This window comes from Schistocerca piceifrons, chromosome 6, assembly GCF_021461385.2.
Source record: "Schistocerca piceifrons isolate TAMUIC-IGC-003096 chromosome 6, iqSchPice1.1, whole genome shotgun sequence".
Taxonomy (NCBI): domain Eukaryota; kingdom Metazoa; phylum Arthropoda; class Insecta; order Orthoptera; family Acrididae; genus Schistocerca; species Schistocerca piceifrons.
Genome location: NC_060143.1, coordinates 142,536,744 through 142,551,632, shown reverse-complemented (window position 1 = coordinate 142,551,632; position 14,889 = coordinate 142,536,744). Strand labels below are relative to the sequence as shown.

Here is a 14,889-nt window from a genome sequence, read left to right as displayed (position 1 = left end):
TGATACGCTGTGATCTGTTTGTTAGAAACTCTTCTGGTGGCCGGTTTGTGAGAGGTGGTGCACTGGGTAAAAAGCTGTCGACTCACATATTTGCAAGGAGCAGTATACAAATCCTTGTTCATCCATTCAGATTCAGGTGCTGTAAGTTGGTAGTATTGCACTGATCCCTGCTAGGAGAAGATATCTCAAAAGTCTCATTGTAAATTCAGTGTTAAAAGTATGTGTAAGGCCAGTGCTTGATTGTACCACACGGTGTTCGATTTCTCATAATTGTAGTGTTACTATATTAACAGAACTGCAAGAGTTGTATTTGATCCGGGTATTTTCATCCCTTGCAGTGATCTTGAGTAATGAGAAGTATTTATCTAGTGACTGCATTGCAATGCTGCATGAAACCAATTGTACCTGTTGTCTGTAGTCTCTAGTTGCCTTATGGTGTCCAAAGTGCAGTAGTAATGCTGTAAGACATTTTTAAAAGTTGTGCTCCATCTGTGTGTGTTTAATCTTAAAATGATATTGATTGCATATGGCAGAATGTTAATCATTTTTATGGTTCACTTTTATTACCACTTCTTTCTATAAATACTATAGGAATATTATATCCTTCACGTTCTCTGTTATTAACGATTTTGTGAAGACTGTCCTTTGAAATTACAGTTCTGTCAATATACTCATGTGATGTGAGACAGTATTGCCCATGCCAAGCAGGATTTTTAGCATTTCTTAGCATTGAAATATATAGTGTACAATGTAGACTCTGAGATACAAAACTACCTGGCCACTCGACACGGTACAGAAGTTGAGGAACTTGATCGATATTTGGGAGATGAGATATTGAAATCCTCAGCCAACTATCCAGATTAAAAATTTTCCTGAATTAGCTATGAGATGTGATTCCTTTTTAAAGGATGTGACTGAATTCGGTCCCTGTCTTTGCCTTGTGTTCTGAGCTAGTGTTCTGTTTAATGACATCGTTGTTGGAGGACATCAAATCTTAGTCTTATTATTATTAATTTTTTTTTTTTTGGGTGAGTTGGCTGTTACAGTAAATAAATCTAAGTCCTCCGTAACTTAATGCATCACACTACATGGTCCAGTCACATTAATGTGAGCACCACCTGCGAATGATGTAAATATGTAATAATGAGTAAGAGATGACAGGTGGCAGCACTAGCAGTAGAGGGTATATAAAGCATGTCGGGGGACATGAAGGACAGTGGAGTTGTTGTCATAATGTGGGAATGGAGTGATCTAGCTGACATGCAAAAGGGCAAGATCGTGCATGGTTCTGAAACAGCACGATAGCAACTACAAGCAAGACACTTCAATGTGTCACCGAGCTCACAGTGTACATGCATAGTTCAAAGAGCACCAGGATGAGTTTACCATACACTCCCATCCACCAGGCTTCCTGGATTTAAATCTAGTTGAGTACCTGTGGGACCACCTTGACCGGGCTGTTCACACCTTGGATCCTCAACCAATAGACCTAGTGCAGCTGGCCATGCCACTGGAGTTGGCATGGCTCCATGTCTCTGTTGGTACCTTCCAGAACCTCATTTATTCTGTTCCTGCATTTCTTGCAGTAGTCTCTACTGCAAAAGGCGGCTAAGCAGGCTTTTGACAGGTGGTCACATAAATGTGACTGGACAGTGTATTTGTTTATTTGTGAGCACTATTCACTAGAGTCTATTGTCTTTAAAACACCTCATTGGTAAAGACAGCAGTAGAGGTTTGTGCACTGTAATAATATTCTAATCTATCATCTGTTATGTGAAAGGAAACTCTTCCATTACCTGTTTAAAGTGAAACTTCTTGGCAGATTAAAACTGTATGCCGGACCGAGACTCGAACTCAGGACCTTTGCCTTTTGCGGGCAAGTGCTCTGCCAAGTGAGCTACCCAAGCATGACTCACGCCCCGTCCTCACAGCTTTACTTCTGCCAATACCTCGTCTCCTACCTTCCAAACTTTACAGCTCCTCTCCTGCGAACCTTGCAGAACTAGCACTCCTGAAAGAAAGGATATTGCAGAGACATGGCTTAGCCACAGCTGCAGAGTGAAAATCTCATTCTGGAAACATCCTCCAGGCTGTGGCTAAGCGATGTCTCCGCAGTATCCTTTCTTTCAGGAGTGCTAGTTCTGCAAGGTTTGCAGGAGAGGAGCTGTAAAGTTTGGAAGGTAGGAGACGAGATACTGGCAGAAGTAAAGCTGTGAGGACGGGGCATGAGTTGTGCTTGGGTAGCTCAGTTGGTAGAGCACTTGCCTGCGAAAGGCAAAGGTCCTGGGTTCGAATCTCAGTCCGGCACACAGTTTTAATCTGCTAGGAAGTTTCATATCAGCGCACACTCCGCTGCAGAGTGATAATCTCATTCTGGAAACCTGTTTAAAGTGTCTCATAAATTTTTTGAAAGTACTTCCAAAAAATAGCTTACAAACATACATTAAAATATACAATATGTGTAATTACACAAGTTGATGTGTTGATATAACTGTAGGAGAAAATGATACTTTGTCCACTTTGCCAGAACTGTCATAAAATTGTGTTACATGATGGTACTGTATGTGATTAACATAGACTTTGTTATAATGTAAATGTTTATCTTCTATACTTCTGGTTACATTGATCAGGACACTTTGAAAACATCTTGTACTCTTAAGTGTACTGAAAACAGAAACTGTCGTGAAGTTTGTGGCCATACTTATTCTTTGAAAACATGTTTTATAACTTAAAGAAAGTCATTTCTCCCAGGAAGTTAATAGTACTTACCTGATATGTATTTATGTTGTCTGTAAAACTGAGGGAATACCTTATTTTTGAAATGGTGAATCATCTAATGAAATTTGCTATTTCGTATTTCTCCCTTCAGAGTTTGTGCCATATGTCTTCCAAATGCTGTCACTGATGTTGGAGCAGCATACGTCTGGTGTCCCAGAACCATATATGCTGCTGTTCCCATGCCTGCTCGCACCTGTTCTGTGGGAGCGCCCAGGAAATATTCACCCACTTGTGGGACTTCTGAGAGCATTCATTGCTCAGGGTGGTTCACAAATAGTTGCTACCCAGAAAGTGGTAAGTTAATTTATTTTCTTATCTTTGCACTTAAAGGCTTACCTTGTCTTTAAATGCATTTGTAGTTCATAGTCACTTGAATGTGATTCCACTGGAATACAAGTAGGTAAGAATCATTATGGTGTGATGTTTCATCTGTATATCATCATCATCTTCATCGCTGTCGTCATCATCAAGTGTTTCATCAAGTATTGTTATCTCATGTCTACTAATGCCTACAAAAATAAAACAAAAATGTTGGTCTCCCATTGTACAGGAAGTCAACTTCCATAGGATGGTTACAGATTACTGTAGCTCATAACATGACTTGGGTCAGTGTTGGACTAAGACAGTGATTGTTGCCACAGTTACTTGTGACGAATGCGAACAGTACCATACTCACTCTTGTTCTGTGTTGACTAAAATAAAATACCAGTCTTCATTGCCAGAATTTTATTAGCTTTCCTTTTGACATGCATAACAATTAACTGCACCCTGCTGACAGCAGTAAAGAAAGTGTACTTGAAACTGAAGGATCATAATTTAGCAGGTTGTGCTGTCATAAAACATTGGACTGTTATTTGAAGAATGGCTATTCAAATTCTTGTCTGACCGTCCAGATTTAGGTTTTCCTTGATGTCTGTAAATCGCATTGAGCACAACTGGCTTCCTTCCCCATTCCAAGTTTGTGCCACATGTCTAATGACGTCAGTGTGAATGGAATGTTAAATCCTAAGTTTCCTTCCTTCCTTTCTCCCTCCCTGTTGTTATAAATTTATGGTTCTTGAACCTCTTCCTACTTCAGATTACACTTCTAAACTTCTGGTTTTGTAATTTCAGATTCTAATTTTCAAAGCTTTTCTGACTTTTGTTCCTATTTCGTTTCTTTATAGAACTGTGCTTTTGCTGGCTGCTGATCTTTAATCTTAATATTAATGCTCATGTCACTGAAGTTCACTATTGCGTACGTCACGAATGTAAAGCTTTACTTGGGATCATGGCTTATGGTTTTAAAGGATGCTGTTCCTGCTCGTTGAATTTTGTCTCTATCTTTGCTAAGCAGAGGACAAATATACCATGCGTAGGACTTATTCAGTGGTACTAATATTATGTTACTTCATATTATGCAGCCCAAATATATATTTCTGTGTGTCTTTGTTTGCAACCTCCATGATATTAGAATTTACAAATTAATTCTAGCACTTGGAAAAGGAAGCAAAAGCAGCAAATTCGCTTTTGGTAGTTGGCACCTTGAGTCGCCTACCAAATGAACTTTGTCTTTTGCTAGGCAAATATGATCAGTGTCCACATGCTGGAAGATATATATCATCTCAGAAATCAGCCATCTAACATATTAGTGAGTTTTGATGTTGTCTCTGTTTTCATTTGATTGTCTTTATTGTGTTGTTAAGGCTACAGCAGCTATCAAGAGAGAGATTCCATGTGAACATACTAGTGGGCTGCGGAATTCAGAACGACAAGGCTGTGCACCAAGTTGGAAGTTCTTACTCACAGGGGTCTGAAAATTTAGGGCAGTCTTCTGAAGTTGTCCAGTGCAGTATCAATTGTTTGGTCTCCAACAGAGGTGTCTGGGTGGCAACATCATCTATAGTGAATTTACTGCCTTTCCCCTCTTCTGTCCACCCACACTTCTCATGTGACCTGCCATACAAAATTTTCTGCCACAGCAGCTGACTATCATCAAATAGACATCTGAAGATCACGAGCATCTGCCTTGTAGAAATAGTGAGGAATTTATGTAACAGTAGCTGATGTTGCACATGAAACCCTTATAGACTGCTGTTATATTGGAGAGCCTCAAACAACATACAGTTTTAGTCAGTCTCTTTTCAGAAAGATGATGATATGTTTTTATATTTTGATTCCTACTAAATAAATTGTGTAAAGTCACCACAAAATTTTATTTAGAAATATGCTGATTGGCAGTGTTTGTTGAATGTGACTGCTGTGACTGTGTTGAATCAATTAAATGCTGATGTATTGTGCTAAAACTAAAAACGGTAAGACTGGCTTATGATAATATTAAGCAGTAACACATTTGAGGTGAGCCTGTCAACATCAGACTGTTTGAGAAGAAAACATGTTTGTGACCAACAAAAATGCACTGTAGTTAGTTACATGAACCTAGTCATTATCAGACATTTGTTAGAACTGTAGTGATGGAAGACTGACATCTGGCACCTATGTGTTGGGTGGTTTAGAAACCAATGTTGTGTCAAAAACTGACAAACTCAGTGAAAAAGAAAGTAATGTTTCACTATGGAAACATAATTAGAAGACCTGGTACCAGTCTCTGATTTTCAGTGGAATTTTGAACACGACCATTCGCCACAGCCATCAAATTGCTATCTAGACCCATGTATACACTGAACTTAGGTACAAACTGTTACAGTTCTGTGCATCATGTGACTGCTGATGATGGGTGAACTGAAGTAGTTGTCTCATACAGTAGTAACATAGCATAACGTTGTTGTTGTGATTTGTACCATAGTAAGTAACCATTTAATTAATTTAGCAACGTTCAGTAATTATGCAGAATGATTTGATTGTGTTTTAAAGCACACATAATAACCTTTTTTATGTTTATTTCAAGAACATATGATGTTAATTGTGTCTTAAAGAAACTCTAAGTGAAATTTAGTGTGAAACATGGAATCAAGTAAATAAATGTGTACTTCAGAGGCATTAAATGTCTCAGCACTATTGCAGAGTGTGGAATTAAGTTACAAACTTTGATTTGTTTGATTCCATTTTTGATGTTCATTTCTGCCAAGTAAAGTATGCATTTTGAAACAAACGTGAGCTACATGTATTGCAAAAGGTGACCTGGAAACTGCAGTTCATTGGTGGTGAAATGGAACATTTATTTTATACTTGGGCTTTAACACAAACCCCTCAGAACACTTGGCCAGCCCATTTTTAAAACTATCAATAGTATATAGGAGTCATATTAGGTGTAGTAATATGCATCCATAGCCATATTGTACCATGCTCTTCCAGCTTAGGTGCCCAAGTATGGGCAGCTGGGTGCCTGTGGGCAGAAGTAGGCAAGCTTCTACATCTGTAAGGCTACTCTTCAGATCACACTCAAGTGCCTGGCAGAGGCGTACACTGGGCAGTCGGTCAGTCAGGTTATAGCTTGCATGGTCATAGGCCATGGCCGGGTGCCTGGTGGCAGAGGTGGGCAGTGGCTTGTGTGCATGATGGAACAAAGTGTGTGTGTGTGTGTGTGTGTGTGTGTGTGTGTGTGTGTGGTGGAGTAGGGCCACCTGGCGTTGACCCACAGGTAAGATGGTAGGTGTTCATGGTCACCAATGCAGGGGGTAACGTTGGAACAGCCTGTGGTACACATTATAAATGACAGTACCTACCTTTAGAGGGGGGAAATTCTAAATACCCAGCTGGTGAATCTCACTCAACCTAAGGGCCGAATGACCTGCCCATCCTTTCTCTCCTTCCCCAACCTATTTCGGTTTCATAACTGATGAAGAGGCTATTCATTTTGCCTTCATGATTTTATGGTTTTCTTAAGTGATTTTTCTTTTTTGTATAGTATTAAATTGCTTTCTTTAGTCAATATGAGACAAAAACATCTCAGTGGTTTAAAATTATGTGCAGATCCAGGTATCTTACCTGGACTTCTGCTTTCATGATCAAGGCTCTTATTATTTCATCTATCTAGGTGTGACACTTGACAGCATTAATCTTCCAGTTCTCCTCTCCTACCTTTGAAAGTGGTCAAAGGCTATTGCACAAACTTTCCTGGACGTGCACTCTTAGAAAAAAAAGTTGTCACATAGAAACATTTAACCACAGCGTAGGGTCTGTTCCCAGAATTTATCCTCCACTGTGCTGAGAATTAAACATGCTGGCACGTAAGTCTAATATGTTGGGCAGTTTCACATCACCCACACTCATCTGATGAGTGAAAGATTAAATCTAATAAGTGGTAGTTGTGAGACACTGCTGCTCTAAGTGATCAGTAAAGATATGTGGAGAAAATCTGTGAGGCACATATTCATTAGTTATTTCTTCTTTTAATGTGTGTTCTAAACAGGCCTCCTCTCTCTCTCTCTCTCTCTCTCTCTCTCTCTCTCTCTCTCTCTCTCTCTCTCGCTCGCTCGCTCTGCCTGTGTGTAAGTAATGTTATTTGACGAAGTGTTCCTGTTGGGGATCAACTGGAATGACCTCTCTTTTCGTTACATTGTGCTATCACAGTAATGCGGCAAGCAACCTCACTTCTAACTCTCCATAAACTATTTTTACTTGCAATGCCAATAACTACTCATGTCTATCCAGGCAGTTAGTATTGTGCATTTGATTCACTTAATTACTTTCAGTAATTTAGATAAAGGATTGCCTTATAAAATTTGTTTTAATCACACCATTTTACTCAAGAAAGGAAGTGCAGTTAATCAGTTCAGATTACAGAGAGAAATAATAATGAAGATGTGTATCTTTTGCGCAGTACCTAACCTGCTACTCTCTGAAACAATAAATGTTTCTGAAGACATAATGACACACTGAACCATGGCCATTAAAAAAAAGTCACTTCCTTCCTGTTCATTTTTCTTCTACTTCAGCAAAGTTTGTGGCAGTACCTGGCCAAGACAGAAGGAGTACTTACCATTATTCAACCTTTCTGAAAGTTCTGTTGAACTAAAATGATGTAAAAGCTTATTATTGAAATATGGTGATCCTGACTGTTTGTTAGTAGTAGTGTATGTATGTCTCTAAGGTTAAAGTAGCAGAGCTAATCCATTCTCCAAATCTCAGTTAACTCAGTTATGTGTACTAAATTATTTCTTGTGCTTTAACTTGGTGATGGTGGTTACTGTATATTTATTTTACCAATTATTCAAAAAATGTAACCACCTCAAAACATACATTAACTTTTTCCTCACCTTCACTGTAAGCATAAAAATTTGCACAATTGAAAATACTATCTGAGTAGGTTTGCGTGGAGTTCACTTAAGTGCACTGGCTCTCTGAATATAATGCAAATGTATTGAAACAGATAATTCCTATGTCCGTTGTTTCTAGCAAAAATATTGTCACATTGTAATTACACCAGTCTAAACAGAGCATTTGAAACTAATCTCAAACTCGCTAACACAAATACTGTAGGCAGTACTGGGGTTAACAGGATAGTTTGTAATTGATGAGGCATATTTCATCAAATTAATGAAAGTTGAATTGTAACCATGTTTCATGAACAATCAAAACAATACATGCTTGAAAATATAATATAGTGTGTATAGATAAAAAAATCTCATCACCAAGCAGTGGCAGTAGAAAACACAAATGAAAGATATGGACATGTACAAACCTTTGGAGTCAGTGGCTTCTTCTTCTGGCGGAAGGGTTGAAGGGAAGGGAAGAGGGATGAATGAAATGTGGAGAGTTACGGAAAAGTCGCCCAGAATCTGAGTCAGGTTAAACTTTCTAGGTGGTATGAAATGGGAAGACTGACTGTTGGTGCCTGCCTGCACTGGATAAGATCTGAAAACCTGAGATCTTAATGGTGGAAGATAGGATGATAAGCAAGACAGAGAGTATTGAATAAAGACCATGCAAGAGTCAATAAGAGTGGAAAGATAAGTGTATTATACCAGATAGACTGGTAAGAGGGATGGGGAAAAAATAGACAGATCGCAAAAAAAAAAATAAATAAATAAATAAAAAGATATAGAAAAATAAAAGGGAGAGAAGGGAAGTTATAGTTACTGAAAAGAAATGCTGAGAGTACAGAAACTAATGTAAATGTAGGCCAGGTGGGTGTCGAGAACTAAGCACATGTTGTAATGCCAGTTGTTACCTACAAAGTTCTGAGAAACTGATGTCAGGAGGTAGAATCCAGGTGGCAAGTGTAGTGAAACAGGAACCAAAGTCACAACTGTCGCATTATAAAGTGTGTTCTGCAACAGGATATTGTGTGTTACCAGTATACACACTCTGCCTATGCCCATTCACCCTGATAGTTCGGTGGTAATCATTCCAGTGTAAAAGGCCAAACAATGTTTACATGACAGCAAGTGACAAGTGCATTTTTACAAGTGGCTCTCCCTTTGATAGTATATGTTTTACCAGTTACAGAGTGGGCGTTGGTGCTGGTAGGACGGTGCATAGGTCAAGTGAGGACAGTCACGTAGATAGTAGCCATAGAGTAGGAAAATGGCTGCAGAAAGAGCATAAGGTCTGACAATATATTGAAGATGCTGGGTGGGTGGGATGATTGACTAAAAGCTATTTCAGATGTGGTGGGCAAAGTGTCATATAGAATGCACTGCATTTCAGGGCATGATTTTGGGAAGTCATAGCATTCCAGAATGAAATTTTCACACCGCAGTAGAGTGTGCGTTGATTTGAAACCTCCTGGCAGATTTAAATTGTGTGCTAGACCAAGTCTTGACTAGGGACATTTGCATTTTGTGGGCAAGTTTGGAAGGTAGGAGACAAGGTACTGGCAAAAGTAAATCTGAGAGGATGACTCATTAGTTGTGATTGGGTAGCTCAGTCAGTAGAGCACTTGCCTGCGAAAGGCAATCATACTGGGTTTGAGTCTTTGGTCTCACACACAATTTTAATCTGCCAGGAAATTTAATATCTGTGAATGCTCCACTGCAGAGTGAAAATTTAATTCTGGAGACATTCCACAGGCTGTGGCTAAGCCATTTCTCTGCAAGACCCTTTCTTCCTGGAGTGGTAAGTTTTGTAGGAGAGCATCTGTGAAATTTGGAAGATAGGAGATAAGGTACTGGAAGAAGTAAAGCCGTGAGGACAGATCATGAGTTGTGCTTGGGTAGCTCAGTGGCTGGGCACTTGACCACGAAAGGCAAAAGTCCCAAGTTCGAGTCTCGGTTTAGCAAACAGTTTTAATCTGCCAGGACGTTTCGGTCATAACCTTGTCAAAGTAACTGATTAAAACATTCAAGACCAGGATAGTGCTGAGTAACTAAGGTGCACTCCTAAACTCCTAAGCAGTTTTTTTGGAGTGATCAGCAGTACCACGATTGAATATGATTACCCAGGAAATCTCCACAATTCTATAGCTCTTTATTCTTCTCACCTTACATCACAAATCATGCACACCATTCACACTACTGTCCATTCGATCACTGTACTCATACAAAACCTATACAGATGGATTTTATATCCGAAATGATTATCACAGAGCACTGGCTCAGTCATCCACAATAAGTGTATGATTCACTCCATACAAAGTCCACAACAGACTTTGGAGACTAAATGTTCTGGCTCCATAGACCAACTAGGACTGCTCCAACTTGAACATTCTGGTGCACAAGCTAATTTGCTGCACCCTCTGCATCATCAGTGCTTCCTGTTTCACAGTTAATTCAAAATTGATCTTAACAAGGGTGCAATTCTACATAATGTTTTACAGTAGTAATTTCTTTGGGGTATCCATACAGTTCTGTTATTACAAATTTAAGTTGAAAAAGAAACAGAATGAAAATTCAACTTCACAATTACTGGTTAACTTGAAAATTACATTAAACAGTGTGTGCAAAAATTTTATATAAGTACATAGGAAAACATAAGAACAATTAGTTATTTGTGTGTATTTAGGGGAAATGTGTTACAGTGTGTTATGTAACCAAGTGCAAATAGTTCTCAGCATTCTTTGAGTCAAACATTCCATGGCATATTGTCAAAGAGAACTGTACTTAAATCAGCACACAAATGATGCAGAAAATCTTGTGTCTTGAAGCAAAATGACTGTAATGTATAACAAGGAAAATAAAATACTTAAATTTTAAATTGATAGCAAGTATTAATATCAAGGAGGTGGAGGTCCCATTTGTCAACTGTTAGATGTACAATAAATGATATAGCAGGCAGTCCTAGGTTGTGATGCCACAGCTTTCTTTTTCTTGATATGTCTGGCTGGCAGGCAGGTTTGTTGGCCGGCCTAACTTACTGAACCACATGTTTCTTCTTGTGATTGAGAAGGAAAGTGTGGCTGAAGAGAATGTCTTTTACTTCCTTTTACCTAGCATTACTGTTCTTAGGCAACATTATTTTGTGTTATATATTCTTTTCCCCTTCTGTTCCCACAATGAGAATTTTGAATATGCTACATTTGTTCAGTTAACTTAAGTTTCACTTTTGATGCATAAGGACTTATGTCCTACTATTGCCGCCCGGTGTGGCTGAGCGGTTCTAGGCGCTACAGTCTGGAACTGTGCGACCGCTATGGTCGCAGGTTCGAATCCTGCCTTGGGCATGGATGTGTGTGCTGTCCTTAGGTTAGTTAGGTTTAATTAGTTCTAAGTACTAGGGGACTGATAACCTCAGAAGTTAAGTCTCATAGTGCTCAGAGCCATTTGAACCATTTTTGTCCTACTATTGGCTTCATAAAACTGTGATGAATAACATTTTCATTTTTCAGAGTGGTCTATTGGGTGTGTTTCAAAAATTAATAGCATCTAAAGCAAATGATCATGAGGGCTTTTTCTTGATGCAATCTTTAATTGAGCACCTGCCCACGTGAGTAAATTAGTTATATAAATAGCTCTTTTGCATGTTGTGATTTTGTGGATGCTAATAGGTTTTCTCTTTACAGTGACGCATTGTCACCCTACATGAAACAAGTATTCGTCCTTTTGTTTCAAAGATTGTCGTCATCAAAAACCACCAAATTCATTAAGGGGCTTCTTGTATTTTTCTGCCTGTACTGTTTGCAGTATGGACCTGCAAGCCTTATAGGCATGATAGATGGCATACAACAACAGTAAGTATTGTATGATCTGAAAATTCTTACAATTCTACTTTTTTGTGGCTCTAAACTACTAAGTGAGCTTTTGTGTATAGATGAGGAGTTCTTTATGTACTCATGAAATTTTAATGTGTAAAATAGACTGATAGGTGTGGATTATGAGAAGTTGTGAGCTTTTGGATGTAATTTAATTACATGATGTGAAACATTAATAGTCACTACATCGAGATGAATGATCTTGAACAAATTGTCAAGACTGGTAAAATGTTAGTGCACATTCTATGGGTTGCTATAATGAGATCATGGATTGTTATTCTTCCTTTCAGCTTATATACTATTATTTTCATGATACAAGTGATTTTGAACTCAAGATCATCATGTTCTTTCCATCTTATTGTATTCTATTTGCTGCTCCCTATCTTTTTCTCAGCACACTTCCATAGCTTTATCTGAGTCCTTTCAGGATTGTTATTATTCTCATCTACAAGATAAACAGCTTAGTTCTAAAAAAAAGTTCTGGGTCTTGTTCCAGAAAATTTCTAAGGTAATTTCTTTGCACATCAAACCATTTCTTTGCTGCATCAAACCAGTCTCAGGACTGAAGACCACAACAACAACAACATCTCCCCCCCCCCCCCCCCCCACCCTACCTACCCCCTTCACACACACACACACACACACACACACACACACACACACACACAGATGACTGTTACACATTATAGCTTTTGCCCAAAGCCTTCCCCAGCAAAGAAAATACACACAAGCAAGCAAACCTCATGCACACATGACTGCCACTACCAGGAACTCCGACCGGAATGCAACTGTCGCATGAATAGCAATCTGGACTTAAGGGGAGGGATAAAAGGGTACAGGTGGGAGGGGGGGGGGGGAGAAGGGCACTGTCTGCCAGGGATGCAGGCACTAGAGACTGCCAGGCACATCATTGGGAGGTAGGGTGTTGGGGGAAAACCAGGAAGTGAAAAAGGAGAGGAATGGGGAAGGGGAAAGGACATGTGAGTACATTGGCAGAGGTGGCACACAAGGAGGATGAGGCAGTGTGAAAAGGGAGGAGGTGGTAGGACAACAGGGTGAAAACTGCTGAGTGGAAAGTGTGTGGACAGTAGATTGCCATAGGTTGCGGCTGGGATAATTTTGGATGTGGTGAGTGTGTTGTAAGGACAACTCCCATCTGCACAGTTCAGAAAAGCTTATGGTGAAGGGGAGGCTCCAGATGGCCCAGGTTGCGAAGCAGCCATTGAATCAAGCATGTACGTTGGACCACAAGGTGGGCTAGTGGTCTACTTTGATCTTTGCCACCATTTGGTGACAGCCATTCATACTGGTGGACAGACGGTTGGTAATCGTACCAGTATAAAAAGCTGTACAATGGTTGCAGCAGAGTTAGTGTACAACATGACTGCTTTCACAAGTGGCCCAAGCTTTGATGGTGTAAGACAAGCCTGTGAAAGGACTAGAATACAAAGTGCTGGGTGGGTGCATTGTGCAGGCCTTGATCCCTGTGGCAAGGGGTTGGGATTGGGATTGACATAGGTAGGAAGTCCCTCATTTCAAAGCATGGTCATAGATAATCAAAGCCCTGATGATGAAGGATTTGGTTCAGTTGTGAAATGGCATGGGAAATCTGTGAACTAGATCCAGGGGATAGTGCCTGTCTGTGATGGCCTCAATGAGACCTTCAGAACAATGGTAAAGTGAATTGTCATCACAACAGGTACACCGTCCGTGGGTGGAGGGGCTGTATGGGAGGTATTTTTTGGTGTGGAAGGAATGGCAGCTATCAAAATGGAGGTACTGTTGCTGATTGCTGTGTTTATGTGGACAGAGGTGCAATTAGAGCCAGCAGGAGAGAGGAGCTGGTCAATGTGTAGGAAGGTTGAATTCTTGGTTAAGGAGGATCAGGTGAAGTGGATGGGAGAGAAGGTGTTGAGTTTGTGAGGGAGTGAGGGTAGGCTGTCTTGGTCCTGAGTGCAGATCATGAAAATATCGTCAATTAACCTGAACCAGACCAAGGGTTTGGGGTTTTGGGAACCTAGGAATGTTTCCTCTAGATGGCCCATAAATAGGTTGGCATAGAAGAGTGCCATGCGGGTGCCCATGGCTGTGCTGCAGATTTGTTTGTATACTTTCCCAGCAAAGGAGAATTCAGTAATGTGTTTGGAAAAAGTTAATTAGCTGAATGAGGTAGTGGGTTTGGTGTCTGAAGGATGTAGGGAATGATAGTGTTCAGTTGCAGCCAGATCATTGGCATGAGGGATGTTGGTGTACAGGAAAGTGACATTAATAGTGACCAGTACCAGTAAAAGGGTGGGGATGGTGGAGAGTCAATGAAGGAAGTGGTTGGTGTCTTTGATGTGGGAGGCTAGATTACAGGCAGTTGGTTGAAGGTATTTGTCAATGAGAGGCAAAATCCTTTCAGTGGAAGCACAATAACCAGCTGCAATGGGGTGTCCAGAATTGTAGGCTTTGTGAATTTTTGAGAACATGTAGAAGGTGAGTGTGTGGGATGTTGTAGGAGCAAGAAGGGAAATGGATTCAAGGGGGGTGGCACTGGGAAGGTCCTAAGGCTTTACGCAGAGATTGGAGATTATGTTGGACTGCTGAGACAAGATCACTCTGGCAGAATTTATTAATGGACAAGTCAGGTAGTTGGCAGGTGCCCTTCGGCAACTTATCAGGACAGTAGTGGAGCCTTTGACTGCTGCAGGGGGAATGATTAAGTCAGGATCTGTTTTGAGACTGTATATGGCTGTGCTTTCCTGTGCGGAAAGTTTGGTGTCCTTAGGAAGGGACGTGGGGAAGGAGGGTGAGCCCAGGTTGGAGGTAAAGAAGGTGACCAGGGTGGTTAAATGGAAGGGGGAAGGATCATGGCTGGATGGTGGTGTGAATTTGGAGAGGTAGGTTAAATTTGGGTGGAAGGCTAAAGATGAGGCCTTTGGATAGAGTTGAAACTTCAGCCTAGTTTGCCACCTTCGTAGACATTGACGTCTTCCTGTCTTATGGCTACATCCACACCTCTGTCCACAATTCCACCAACCACCAACAGTACCACCAGT

The 14,889-nt window shown here is 40.3% G+C and overlaps 1 protein-coding gene across 1 annotated transcript in view; it reads left to right on the top strand.

Annotated features, from left to right (window-relative positions):
• Positions 1 to 14,889, top strand: part of LOC124802525 (exportin-2) — a 170,694-nt gene that overhangs the window by 143,494 nt on the left and 12,311 nt on the right. The window contains exons 15-17 of the mRNA XM_047263370.1: positions 2,870 to 3,072; positions 11,486 to 11,583; positions 11,660 to 11,827. Of these exons, the coding sequence (XP_047119326.1) occupies positions 2,870 to 3,072; positions 11,486 to 11,583; positions 11,660 to 11,827 (469 nt within the window). The remainder of the gene's footprint in view (positions 1 to 2,869; positions 3,073 to 11,485; positions 11,584 to 11,659; positions 11,828 to 14,889) is intronic.